Source organism: Myotis myotis, unplaced genomic scaffold (genome assembly GCF_014108235.1).
Source record: "Myotis myotis isolate mMyoMyo1 unplaced genomic scaffold, mMyoMyo1.p scaffold_m19_p_6, whole genome shotgun sequence".
In the NCBI taxonomy this organism is placed as follows: Eukaryota; Metazoa; Chordata; class Mammalia; order Chiroptera; family Vespertilionidae; genus Myotis; species Myotis myotis.
In genome coordinates this window covers 64230908-64244192 of record NW_023416368.1, presented here as the reverse complement: position 1 = coordinate 64244192, position 13285 = coordinate 64230908, and the positions used below count along the sequence as shown (strand labels likewise).

At 36.1% G+C, this 13285-nt stretch overlaps 1 protein-coding gene across 15 annotated transcripts in view; it reads left to right on the top strand.

The window, feature by feature from the left end:
• The window catches only part of RAPGEF2 (Rap guanine nucleotide exchange factor 2), a 237367-nt gene that overhangs the window by 120541 nt on the left and 103541 nt on the right, over positions 1–13285 (top strand). For 13 of the 15 annotated variants that reach the window (XM_036314807.1, XM_036314803.1, XM_036314808.1 and 10 more), the window contains 3 exons: positions 6003–6078; positions 8153–8320; positions 10714–10731. In XM_036314807.1, the coding sequence (XP_036170700.1) occupies positions 6003–6078; positions 8153–8320; positions 10714–10731 (262 nt within the window). The remainder of the gene's footprint in view (positions 1–6002; positions 6079–8152; positions 8321–10713; positions 10732–13285) is intronic. The other 2 variants (XM_036314810.1, XM_036314802.1) reach the window with 1 other exon arrangement.

The following is a 13285-nucleotide window of genomic DNA, read 5'->3' as shown; positions in this document are numbered from 1 at the left end:
TCCAACCAACTGAGCCACATAGCCAGGACTCAACTTTTCATATTCCTATTTGCTAGTTGTGTATTGTCTTATTCAAGTTCTTTGCCCACTTTTTAATTGGGTTGTCTTTTTGTTGTTGAGTGCTAGGAGTTCTTTATATATTCAGGACATTAAACCCTCCTCTGATATATTATTTGCAAATATTTTCTCCCTTTTTTTTAGATGGTCCTTTCAGTTTCTTGATAATGTTCTTTTTATAGACAGAAGTTTTTTAAGTTTGAAGTTCAGTTTATCTATTTTTTCTTTGCTTTTTGTGTCATGTCTAAGAATCCATTGTCAAATCCAAGGTCACCAGTGTATTTATCCTTATGTTTGTTTTTTTTCTAAGGGTTTTAAGGTTTGGGCTCTTTTATTTAGGTAAGTGATCCATTTTGAGTTAATTTTTGTTTATGGTAAGAGATAGGAGTCCAACTTTATGTGCAGATACAGTTGTCTCATACATTGTTGAAGACATTTTTCTTACCTTAGCTGGTTTGTTCAGTGGTTAAAGCACTGGCCCTCGGACTGAGAGGTCTTGGGTTTGATTCTGGTCAAGGGCTGGTCAGGGCTCAACGAATTGATGTCTCTCTCTCTGTCTCTCCCCCTCCCTTCTACTCTCTCTGGAAATCAATGGAGAAAGTATCCTTAAGTGAGGATTAGCAAAAAAAGGAAAAGAAGCTTTTTTCCCCCTTGTTGAATGAACGTCTCACCTTTATCAAAATTCATTGGCATAGATATATGGATTTATTCGCAGACTTTTAATTTTATTTCATTTTGTCTGTCCTTGTGCCAATACCGCACTGTTTGAATTACTGCAGCTTTGCAGTAAATTTCAAAATCAAGAAGTTTGAGGCCTCTGACTTTGTTCTTTTTCAAAATTCTTTGGCTAATTAGGACCTCTTGCAGTTCCATATGAACCTGGAGATCGGCATTTCCATCCTGCAAAAAAGGCTTTTGGAACTTTAATAGGGATTGCATTGAATCTGTAGATCACTTTGCGTAGTTTCTTATAAGACGTAATAACAAAAAGGAGTGCATTTGATGGGACTAATAGTCTGTTTCTGACAGTGACACCAAGGGATATTTGTGTGTTTGAGTATGTATGGCTAGATGTATATAGATATTTTAAAAAAGAATTTTTCGGATATGCTAAGTATGATTCTGTTTTTGATTTTCATAGAAGAGATGTTGGAGCAGGGAAGGACTAAGTTAGGGCCTACTCTAACCTGATAATCTCAGTAATGAGTAAAATACAGAATATGAGAATGGTCACATTGGCTAGAGATCACAATGATACAGTGAAATATTGACTCTCCTGTTTTATTCATCTTACATGACTTTTTCACCATAAAGTTTGATGCATTAAGTGTCACCATTTATAAAGAGGATTGCAAACAGAACAAGAATATCCATAGGAATCACTCAAAATGTCTAACTTGGAAAAATTGCTTGATAAAATAGTTCTTTAGACGAAGTTTTTCTCATGTTTTTAATATTTTTCTCAAGGATAGTTTATTAAAAATGGCTACTAAAGTGTTGACTGGAGGGGAGGGAGGAATTCGGGAGTAGTGAATGGCAGGGACGGGAGGTGCAATAGTAGAGCAAGTCAGGATTACCGAGCTTGGCAGGATCGTCTCCTCATGGTTTTAGTCCTCAAAGCTAGGTCAGAGGGAATCCGTCTGCTCTGGTGTTAAGATGGGGGTTCTCACAGGTAGCGCAAAGGTGCTCTGTCTGAGTGCACTAGCGCAAAGTTTTCAGGAAGAAAGGGCAGTTAATATGCATAGCCACTTCATTGCTTCCATACTAAGGAAAAAGAGTTTAAGTTGAATACCGTTTTCTAAAAAATTTAAGCATAAATTGATTTGAAATTTTAGAGAAGTAAATACACTTTTTAGGTGAAAGAAATTTTAACCCAAGCCTCTTAAGTTATAGAAGAGAATTACATACACTCTATTTTTTTTTTTGGATTTTTCATAATTTGCCATTGATTCTATTCCCATTCCTATTATAATATTCTAAAGCTTTGCCTAACTGGGAATGATTTAAAACAGCCTAACTTGGAACATATTTTTTACTGATTCTCTTTTACTTACATTATTAATTTGAAAGTATTGTGCTGGAATTTTCCAGATAAATATAGGGTATCCCCCCAAAAATGTATATATATACTCTGAATAATTATAAAGACAGGGTTTATTTTTTAATTTAATCTAATTTTTAAAAATCTTTATTGTTGAGTATTACAAATGTCCATCCCCTTGCCCCTCTCCCCCTCATTGCCTTCCTGCACCTGGATCCCTACCCCAGACCCCTTCACCACCCTATTGTCTGTATCCATGGGTAATGCATATATGAATATAAGTTCTTTGGTTAATTTCTTCCCATCCCACCCCCTCTTCTCTCTGAGATTCTACAGTCTGTTCTGTGTTTCCATGCCTCTGGTTCTATTTTATTCAAATCAGTTTATTTTGTTCATTAGATTCCTTGTTTGTTTATTTTAATTTTTAGGTTTCAATTGTTGATAGATATGTATTTATTGCCATTTTATTGTTCATATCTTTTATCCTTTTTTATTTTTCTCTTCTTCTTATTGAGAAGACCCTTCAATAATTAATGTAATACTGGTTTGAGGTTCCCTGGTGGTCTGGTGGTTAGGATTCAGTGCTCTCATGTAATATTGGTTTGGTGGTGATGCACTCCTTAGCTTTTTTTTTGTCTGTGAAGTTCTGACCTTCAATTCTAAATGATAGCTTTGCTGGGTAGAGTAATCTTGGTTGTAGGTCCTTGGCTTTCATTACTTTGAATATTTCTTGCTATTCTCTTCTGGCCTGCAAAGTTTCTGTTGAGAAATCAGCTGACATTTGTATGGGTGCTCCTTGTAGGTAACTAACTGCTTTTCTCTTGCGGCTTTTTCAGATTCTTTCTTGTCTTTAACCTTTGGCATTTTAATTATGATGTGTTTTGGTATAGGCCTCTTTGGTTCCTCTTGTGTGGAACCCTCTGCACTTCCTGGACTTGTAGTTCTATTTCTTTTACCAGATGGGAAGTTTTCTGTCATTATTTCTTCATACAGATTTTTAATTTCTTTCTCTCTCTCTTCTCCTTCCAGCACCGCCATGATGTGAATGTTGGTATGCTTGAAGTTGTCCCAGAGGCTCCTTACACTGTCTTCATATTTTTGGATTCTTTTTTCTTTTTGATCTTCTGATTGGGTGTTTTTTGATTCCTAAATTCTAAATCACTGATTTGATTCTCAGTGTCCTCTACTCTACTGTTGGTTTCCTGTGAATTATTCTTTATTTCAGTTAGTGTATCCTTCATTTCTGACTGGTCCTTTTATGTTGTTGACGTTTTCACTAATTTCCTTAATTCTTAACTATTGTTTTGAACTCTGTATCTAGTAATTTTCTTGCTCCCATTTCATTTAGTTCTTTTTCTGGGGATTTCTTCTGCTTTCATTTGTGACATGTTTCTTTGTCTTCACATTTTGGCTGCTTCCCTGTGTTTGTTGCTATGTTTTAGGTAGAGCTGCTATGTCTTCTGAAATTGGTAGAGTGGCCTAATGTAGTAGGTGTCCTGTAGGGCCCAGTGGCTCAGCCTCTCCAGTCACCTGAGCTGGGCATTCTGGGAGTGCCCCTATGTGCACTGGCTTGTTGTAGTTGAGCCTTGATTGTTGTTAGCGTCACTGGGAGGACTTGACCCCCTAGCCAATTGGCTTTGAGGACCAGCTGTAACTACAGGTGAAGAGCTGCTGTGTAGGAGCTGACCCCATGGAGTAGGACTTGCTTCAGTGGGGCTTTGGTGCTCACCAATTCCATCCCTGGAGTGTGTTGCTAGTGGATGTGGTAGAGTTGTAATCGGCTATGGCAGTGGTCGGCAAACTCACTAGTCAACAGAGCGAAATATCAACAGTACAACGATTGAAATTTCTTTTGAGACCCAAATTTTTTAAACTTAAACTATATAGGTAGGTACATTGTTATTAACTTCATTAGGGTACTCCTAAGCTGGCCTTTGCTAAAAATGTCCTCAATCTGACTGAGGTACGTTCGCTGAGGTCGACCCCTTCCAACTCTCCATCCACACTCATCTTGTATACTTGTTTCGTCTATCTCCTTTCTGAAAACCAACTTCTGCGAATGGGCCATGAAGTTTCAATCTCACTGTACGTGCACGCCTGCGTGTGGTATTTTGTGGAAGAGCCACACTCAAGGGGCCAAAGAGCCGCATGTGGCTCATGAGCTGCTGTTTGCCGACCACTGCTCTATGGTATGAAGCTGTTCACCAGGTGCACTTGCTCTGCAGCCTCCCGGGAAGTACAAAGTCAGCCACTGCCTGTGCCTTGCCAGGCGCCACCCAGCACCAGCTATAGAGCGATCTGAAGATGGCAGCTACTTGTATTGGGCTAGGGCCCAGGAGAGGCCAAGCTGTGAACCTTGGCAAGGTGCTGCAAGTGCCAGGTCTGGGGCCAGTTATCTAGAGGTATGGGGCATGCTGAGTTCAGCTCCTACTTGTTTGAGAGCTTTTAGGAAAGTCTGAAGCCTGATCCAGGATGGGCCATTCATATGAAAAAGACACTGCAAACAGCTTGGGTGGGGCTGCAAATAGTGTGGGCCAGGTTGATGGAGACTCAAATATGGTGCCTGCCAGTCAGCTCTGGGAAGTGGAGGAGGGTCTCAGCAGAGGAACAGTGACCTCTCTGCCAGCACTTTCGTCTGGAAGAAAGTTGCCCCCCTGTTTCCGCCCTGATGTCAGATAATTTTGTTACTCCCTGTATGTCCCTGGATCCAGTGCTGGAGCTCAGAGGGAGTGAATCTAAGTTAGGTCTGTGCACGAGCACTTTAAGAGGAACTGCCTGGGTCTCTGGCTGCCTCTGTGTCACTCAACTACAGTCCCTGCTGGCTTTTACAGCCCAAACTTACAGGACTTCTCTTACCAGCTCTGGAACCCTGGGCTAGGGGTCTGGTATGGGGCAGACACACCTTCCTTGCTCCTCAGGGGAGGCCTTCTCAGCCATGCTATCCCTCCCGATTAAAAACACGCCACACGTGGGTGTCAGACCAGCCATTCTACCCCTCCACCCCTCCTACCAGTCTCAATTCTTTAATTCTCTAGTTGTAAGGCTTCCATTCAGCCAGATTTCAGGCAGTTCTGAATAATGGTTGCTCTGTATTATAGTTGTAATTTTGACGTGGTTATGGGAGGATGTGAGTACCGTGTTTATTATGCCACTATCTTGATTCCTCTATAAGGCAGTGTTTATTAAAATACATTTCAATTTCAAAATTGAGCTATCAGTCTGACTAGTGTGGCTAAGTGGTTGAGCACTGACCTATGAACCAGGAGGTCACGGTTCGATTCCTGGTCAGGGTACATGCCTAGGTTGTGGACTCAATCCCCAGTAGGGGGTGTGCAGGAGGCAGCTGATCAATGCTTCCTTCTCATTGCTGTTTCTGTCTTTGTCTCCTTCTCCCTTTCTCCCCCAAATCAATAAGAATATATATTTTTAAAAGTGTCATTTAAAAAAAATTTGAGCTGCCGAAACCGGTTTGGCTCAGTGGATAGAGCGTCAGCCTGCGGACTGAAGGGTCCCAGGTTCTATTCCGGTTAAGGGCATGTACCTGGGTTGCGGGCACATCCCCAATAGGAGATGTGCAGGAGGCGGCTGATCGCTGTTTCTCTCTTATCGATGTTTCTATCTCTCTCTATCTCTCTCCCTTCCTCTCTGTAAAAAATCAATAAAATATATTTAAAAAAAAAATTTGAGCTATCGGCTATTAAAGTGTGAATACATTTTTTGGGACACCCTGTATGTGTCTGCAATTTAACAATTTGAATTGTTCCTTGTCATTCTGTGTAAATAATGATTAAAGATAATTACTCTTTCTCCAGTGTGTATTTCTTGTATTGTTTTTAGTATTTATTAATCTTGAGGTTTGGCTTAAATTTTATATTTTTAAATCTTTTTTTTTCTTTCTTTCTAGTTTTGGCAAGCGTTCTGCAGGAAGCTTTAGGCGTGGCTGTGAATGCATTGTTTTAGAGCCTTCTGAAATGATTGTGGTAAGACTACTCCTTAAGGCATTCTTCCCCCCTTAAAAAAGTTATACAATTAAAGTACTTTCACAAACCACTGATAATAGTGTATTACATATTTTATAAGTGTGGATTTATTTATTGTATAACGTATAAATTTGAGTTCATAATCATAATTAATTATAGGATTCGATTAAATGAAAAAGATAGAAAGTTTAAAGGGCACACATGCCTAAATGTTTGCTGCTTGAACTTTGTAAATCAATCTGTGATAATACCATGTAATTAAAATTTGGGGAGAATCTTTGAATTATAGGATTTTAGCTCTCCAAGTATTGATCAAAGTGAGTAAGATACTTAAAATGAATCACAGTGATATGTATTCAGACAACAATTACCATAAGGAAATCACTTCAATTTTTTAAACTAATTGAAATAAAAATGGGGTACTAGTTTGCTGGTTAAACAGTCTATCAAAATCTTTATCTCTTATTAGCTGAACTGTGTGATTTAAAAACTATATTTAGGTAAGTCATATACATAATAATAATGCTAAATAGATATTAGTAATGTTTTTTAAAAATATTTTTCATTGATTTCTTAGAGAGCAAGGGAGAGGGAGAAATATCGAAGTGAGAGCAGATCATTGATTGCCTGCCTCTTGCACACTCCCTACCCAGGATTGAGCCTGCAACCCAGGCATGTGCCCTGACCAGGAATCGAACCAGCAACCTTGTGGTGAATGGGACAACACCCAACCAACTGAACTAGGCTGGCCAGGGCAGCAACATTTTTTGATGCTTTACAAAACACCTGTCACATTCTTCTTTACTATATAAAAGTGATTTTAAAGTAGCATACTATGTATCCCTTTTTTTAAAAAAATCAGCAACTAAAATAGGATAGGGAAGGAACTCTCAGTGTAGACATTCATTTGACATGATAATCCTATTATTCCTCATCCAGCATCCTTCACCAGGAAAACCTGATAAGATAAATGGTGGCCTAATATAGATTATGATGGAAGTTTTTAATTCACATTTAATAAAGTATTTGGTAGACTACCACTCTATTTTTAGAGACAATAATAGGGTTTTTCCCTATGATGCAGGAAAATTCCATCAGAAATGAGAACTTCCTTGTCAAAGCTAGTGAACACTTTTGGTAAAATTTCACAAAATTTACTCTTAAGTGAGAAAGTGGCATGGTGGTGACTAAAGATTTAGGATTGAAAAAAAAAACGTAGGCAGATAAATAGAACCTTGCTGGAACAGATCTTGAAAAGATTTTAGATACTTCCTAGAAATTTTGGCCTCCATTAGTGCTATTTTGGGGTTTCTCTGAAGGCTTTTTGAGCTTCAACATTTCCTTGAGAATTTTATACTTGCTGATAGTATACAAACTACCAGGGTTGCCAGTATGACAACAGCTTTAGCATCGAAATATGCCTCTATAGTGAGTAATCACATTTCATTATATCAATATGATGAGGATTAACTTAATATAGCATATTCTCTATTAGTCCATTCACCAGAGTTTCTGAAATGTTTGAAATAAGGATTTTTCTTAAACAACACTATTTATAAAAAAAGAAACTGAATCCACAGAATGAAAGTAGGAAGAGGAACCCTTAGGGAATCTACCAAAGCCATTCTGCCAGCAGTCCTCTTTCAGTCATTTTGGATTTGGGGTTTTTTTTACAGATTTCCTCATATCCATCAGCGTTTTTGTGCTTTAGTTGACAATGGGGCAGTTGCTTTCATAATGTGTGGTAATATATCCTGTGAGTTCTTCCACTACTAGATCAGTACAAAGACTAACTGAAAATATCTTTCCTTTTCAAAGCACAGGAAATTCAAGAATTACCCATATTGTCCCTAAGTGGAACTGAAAATGCCTCTTTGTAAAAGAAAAGTTACTCAAAACCGATCCGTTCCAGTGACGTTCCAAAACACTTAAGAATCTGTTTAGATAGTTTGGCTACAAATGTCTTTGCAAAATGAATGAATGCGGACTACTTGTACGTTTTATTCTGCATTTCATCTTGATTTAGAATATCATGTTTGAAGAAATGAAATGTTTTTGGCTTTTTTTTCTTCAGGTGGACTATATGGATGAAAATGAAGAATATTTCCAGCGTCAGGCTTCTCATCGACAGTCTCGGAGGAGATTTAGAAAAATTAACCAGAAAGGTGAACGGCAAACAATTATTGACACTGTGGATCCTTATCCTGTGGGCAAACCGCCGCTGCCTAGAGGCTATCATACGGTAAGTTACACATGTGTGACATATTTATTTATCTTTCGTTTTTTTTGGAGTTTTGTGCAAAGACATTTAAACTTTATATTTTTGATGAATAATTCTATACTTACTCAAATTGCAGTTTTTGCTGGCAACACACATCATATGAATAGTTTTAAAGAGCATTGAAATAAGACATCAAAAGACATTGTTTAGCCTTTTTATTTCTGAAAATGGTCTCTGAAGATCAGTTTTGTGATCAGCATGTATAATTGTGACTGGGATATTTTAAGTTCTTATCTTAATCTAAAATTTTAGCCATCCCCCATCTTAATGACTGCTATCATATCTGTTTTTTATTCAAAAATTAGCTATAGAAAGATGGTCTAAAGTATTTCTAATAGGTTCAAAGATCCTCTTAAATGCTTAATTATCATTTATTTGTAAATATTTGATAAGGAAGCTATTTTTTGTTTGAGAAAACCAAGACACAGATGAGTGGTTTGTACTAGACCCCAAAAGAGGCAATTTTAGAACCTTTTTAAAGTTTTTATTTTATTTTTACTGCCTGGCTGTACTGTGCCATATTTTTCCTGACAGCCAATCCAAAATAGTTGCAAATATACTTGAGGATTTCTATTTTCAAAAAGAAAATAGCTTGAATTCTTATATATATCATAATATGGCCAAAGATGTGTTATCTATATATGTAATACCATTAAATGAGTAGTCATTTATATTAATATTAAAATAAAAATATGAAAAAATAAAAATAGATAATTGACAGCTATGTTACATTTCACCTTTTTCTAACCTGTCTTTTTCTTTCTTTTTACAAAAAATATAAGTGCAAAAGGTGTGGGAAAATGTATATAGAATTAAAATTATATATTTAATTTTTAGTAACTTTAAGTGATATATTTTATACCCGCACTTCATATGTTTTGTTTGTGAGAGCTCTTTGTATTTGAATATTTAAGCACTTTTGATCACCAGCTACCCTTCTACTTCTGTCACTACCCATGTACTATTTTAATTTAACATGAATTTTAGAGTTGAATCCTTTCATTGAGCTCATTTGGGTTGCTTCTTGCTCATCATAAAGACAGCTTTGTTTGTTGAAAAGACTTGGTATATTAAAAAAAAATTATGAAAGGTTTTTTGTTTCCATTGTCTATAAAAGAAGGTAGTATTTTTTAGTGTTGATGGAACATCATGGAAAAAGGAAATATAGATTAAAAATAGTTGTACATATTAATAGTATAATATATTTTAGCCATGTACTAATATCAATATTATTCTTTCTGCTTTAGAATTATTTTTCCATATCAGATTCCATACTAAGATAGTTAGTGGGAGTATCAATTAATTAAAATCTAGTGTTAAACCTGATTGGTTTAAAAATTTTTAAGTATGTTTTTATTGATTTTAGATTAGAGAGAGGAAGGGGAGAGAGAGAGAGAGAGAGAGAGAGAGAGAGAGAGAGAGAGAGAGAGAGAAAACATTGATGAGAAAGAAACATTGGTTAGCTGCCTCCTGCACACCCCTACTGGGAACAGACCCGGAAACCCAGGCATGTGCCAGACCGGGAATCAAACTGGTGACCTCTTGGTGCTTGGGATGATGCTCCATCCACTGAGCCACACCAGCAGGGCCTGATTCAATCACTTTCCCTTTATCACTGCCCTATTTTCAACTAATTTTTAAAAATGTGTAGTGTTGGGTTTTTTTAGTATAAGATTAATTTTTTAAAGTTATTTTGATTTAAAAAATGTTGTACCTGGTCAACAAGTATTTCTGTAAGAGAAAATTTGTGCTAGAATGAAACATTTAACTTGATTGCTAATGGATCATGTACTTGTTTACTAATATGTGAAATGTTGGTATTAATTTTACTAAATGAGTTCAGATTGGCCACAACATGGCTTTAATTGAAAATATTGAACCCTGTGGTTTTTTGTGTGTGCGTGTGTGTGCAAATTGTGTTTTAATTACATTTATATAATTGTTGTTTTGCCGAATATATTTTAACTTAGGGAAGCAATTTTGTATATATGATACCACAAAATAAAAAGAATAAAGTAAAAATAATTATTCTTTATTAGCTCTAAGTCATATTTACTTATTCTTAACAGAAATATTTCTCTCTGAAAGAACCCCGGTAGGGTAGGACTGAGGGTACAAAGCTTATTTAAAGGATGCATGATCATACTTCATAGGTGGTTTTAAATGATTGCAAGTGCATTTCAAGTGCATGGCTGAAGAACAGAGAGGATGTTATACATATAGCCAATTCTATATGGTCATTCTTAACCTAATATTAACATTATCTTCATTTTGGCAGATGTACTATAGCATGTCTGATAATGTTCATCTTTTCCTTTCCTCCTCTATGGCACTCATTTCATTTTGGCTCAAAGGAATGCACTAAATCTCAGGTATTGTAATTTGTGTGTGGTGTCCTAACACTAACCTAATTGTATTTGTAAATTTGCACTGTGAATAATGAGTTTATAATATTAATATGTTTTGCTTAGTCTCATTCTTTTGTATTTTTCCCTAAATTAGTAAAATCTCTTAAAAATCTGAAACTATCAGTGGCGTAGGTGATGGCACAGGCTGCATTATTTGTGCAGATCTGGGGATGAATTGCCCTCTTTCTTTAAAGAAAGAATAAAAGTGCAACCTACTTATTTTTAAGAATGAGTGGAGCACTGTTCTTCACCAACCCTCTACAAATAAAAACATGAAGAGAGAAAGACAGACAGACATAATAGACGTTTATTTGTTTTTTGTGTGAAAGCTTAGGTAAAATTTCCTTAGAAATTTATTTTAAATGTTATAAATGAAAGCTTTAAATTTCGGGAATCCTGATATGAGAGCATTTTGAGAGACCAATGGTAAAATGACAGTCAGACAGAATAAAGGCTGAGTCAAAAGGGAAATAAAGAATTTAAAATTGCTTATGTTTTCTTTCTTACGCTTTATTTTTAACCAGATTTCATGCTTTTATTTCATTCTGTATTTTAATCAAGAGGCCTATAATAATACCTTTGCTCAGTACATGATTAATTTATGATTTTCAGTGATACTCTTTTGAAATTGTGGGTCAAATTTGGGTTTATCAGGAAATTTGGAATCAAGGAATTAAAAACGATTTATCTCTGGAAACTGATTTAAGTAACTAGTAAAATTTTGTGGTTGGGGTTTCTTTAATGCACAGGAAAAAGGTCATAAATAATTTAATTCACATTAGAAGTCTATCATCAATATGATATCTTTGGCTATTATTATAACCTTGTCTGATAGCATGAAATATTTATATAATTTTTAAAATTAAAATGGAGCAATTATTTTATGTTGCATACAAAAAATACATACATATTAAAATGCCACAGGAGGCATGATTGCTATATTATATTTTAGAAGCACTGCTAATTTTAAAATGATGTGGTAAATCCAAAAAAAATTGATACAATTTTTAAATTTTGTATAAAAAATTTTTAAAATACACCAGTGTTTTGAGCTTTTACCTGGTAAAGGAATACTTTAAAAATATATAATCACATTTTAAAAGATATATCAGTGCGTAATTAATCCTCTTTTTTAATGTGAAAAATTATCAGTCTAATTCCTATTTAGAACTAGGAATTGAATTAAAATGTGCACTGAATTTTGATGTATTCTTTATGTACACTTTAAAAAATTTGGCTTGTTTCAGTAGTTTAAAACAGATTATAATAATTTGATTCAAAAACATAAATACCCATATAGTCCGCGTAGAACAGTGGTTCTCAACCTTGGCTGCACATTAGAATCACCTGGGAATCTTTTTAAAATCCTGATTTCTGGGCCCCACCCTCCGGAAATTCTGTTTCTTTGTTACTAATGTGGTCCCACCCCATAACAAAGAAACAGAATTTCCGGAGGATGGGGCCCAGAAATCAGGATTTTAAAAAGATTCCCAGGTGATTCCAATGTGCAGCCAAAGTTGAGAACCACTGGTGTAGAATGTTATCCGGACATTTTTTCAAGGCAAGTGTGTGAGGTTTGCTGAAAGAAAAAAATATTTTAAAATGCAGTGAGAAGAGAAGATTGGAGATGGCTTTCATTAGCATTTCCTTACATTTTGATTATATTCTTAACCTAATTTTGGCAACAACATGGTCATAATTGAAAATATTGGATCCTGTTTTTTGAAGGTGCATCTGAGGCTGTATTTAAGACAGCCAGGAAATAGGATGTGGCATGAATTACCAATCTTGGAGTGAGTAAAGATGTAGAGGCAAGTGGTAGTAGGTTCCTGGAAGAGGCTGGAAGATTTGGAGATTGACTTAGGGCTTTGGGCAGGTTTACCTTGTCTCCCGGTTTGGAATAGGCTGGGTGGTTGTGGGGGTAGTTTTTTTATTTTACCCATAATGAAGGCCCTGTCTGCATTCATGGGTAATTTATTCTATACGTTTCTGTGGGAAGAGAAGTCTGAGTTCTGTGTAAAAATGGACAGGAGAGGTGGTAAGACTTAAGGGGAAGAAGGACTGGAGTCAGGGGGAAGCCGGTACATGCCTGTTCTGTCATCTTTTTTTCCCCCTTTCCTTTATTTTAATGTAAAAACAGCTCTACCATCTTCTGAGTTTGGAAAGAGCAAAAATGATACAGTGATGTTAAGCTGAAGGCTGAAGAAAAGTTGTCCTGGTTACACTGTGGAGGTTATGTGTACCAATGGACATTTCAAAAATTTTCAGCCTTTTAAGGCTGGTTGCATAATTAAAATGCTCTTCACACTTGGAAGTTATGATTGACTTTTCACTCCCACTCCTTCTCCTCCAGAAAAGTATGGCTCTGTTGCTGTGTACAAAATTTGAACTGGGAAGATTTGAACACAGTGTAAGAAAACTTTAATCAGTGCAGAATTTTTGAAAAAATCAAAACCCTTTGGACCATCATATAAAAAGATATGTCCCACACATATCTTTTATTATTTGTCCTTTACTA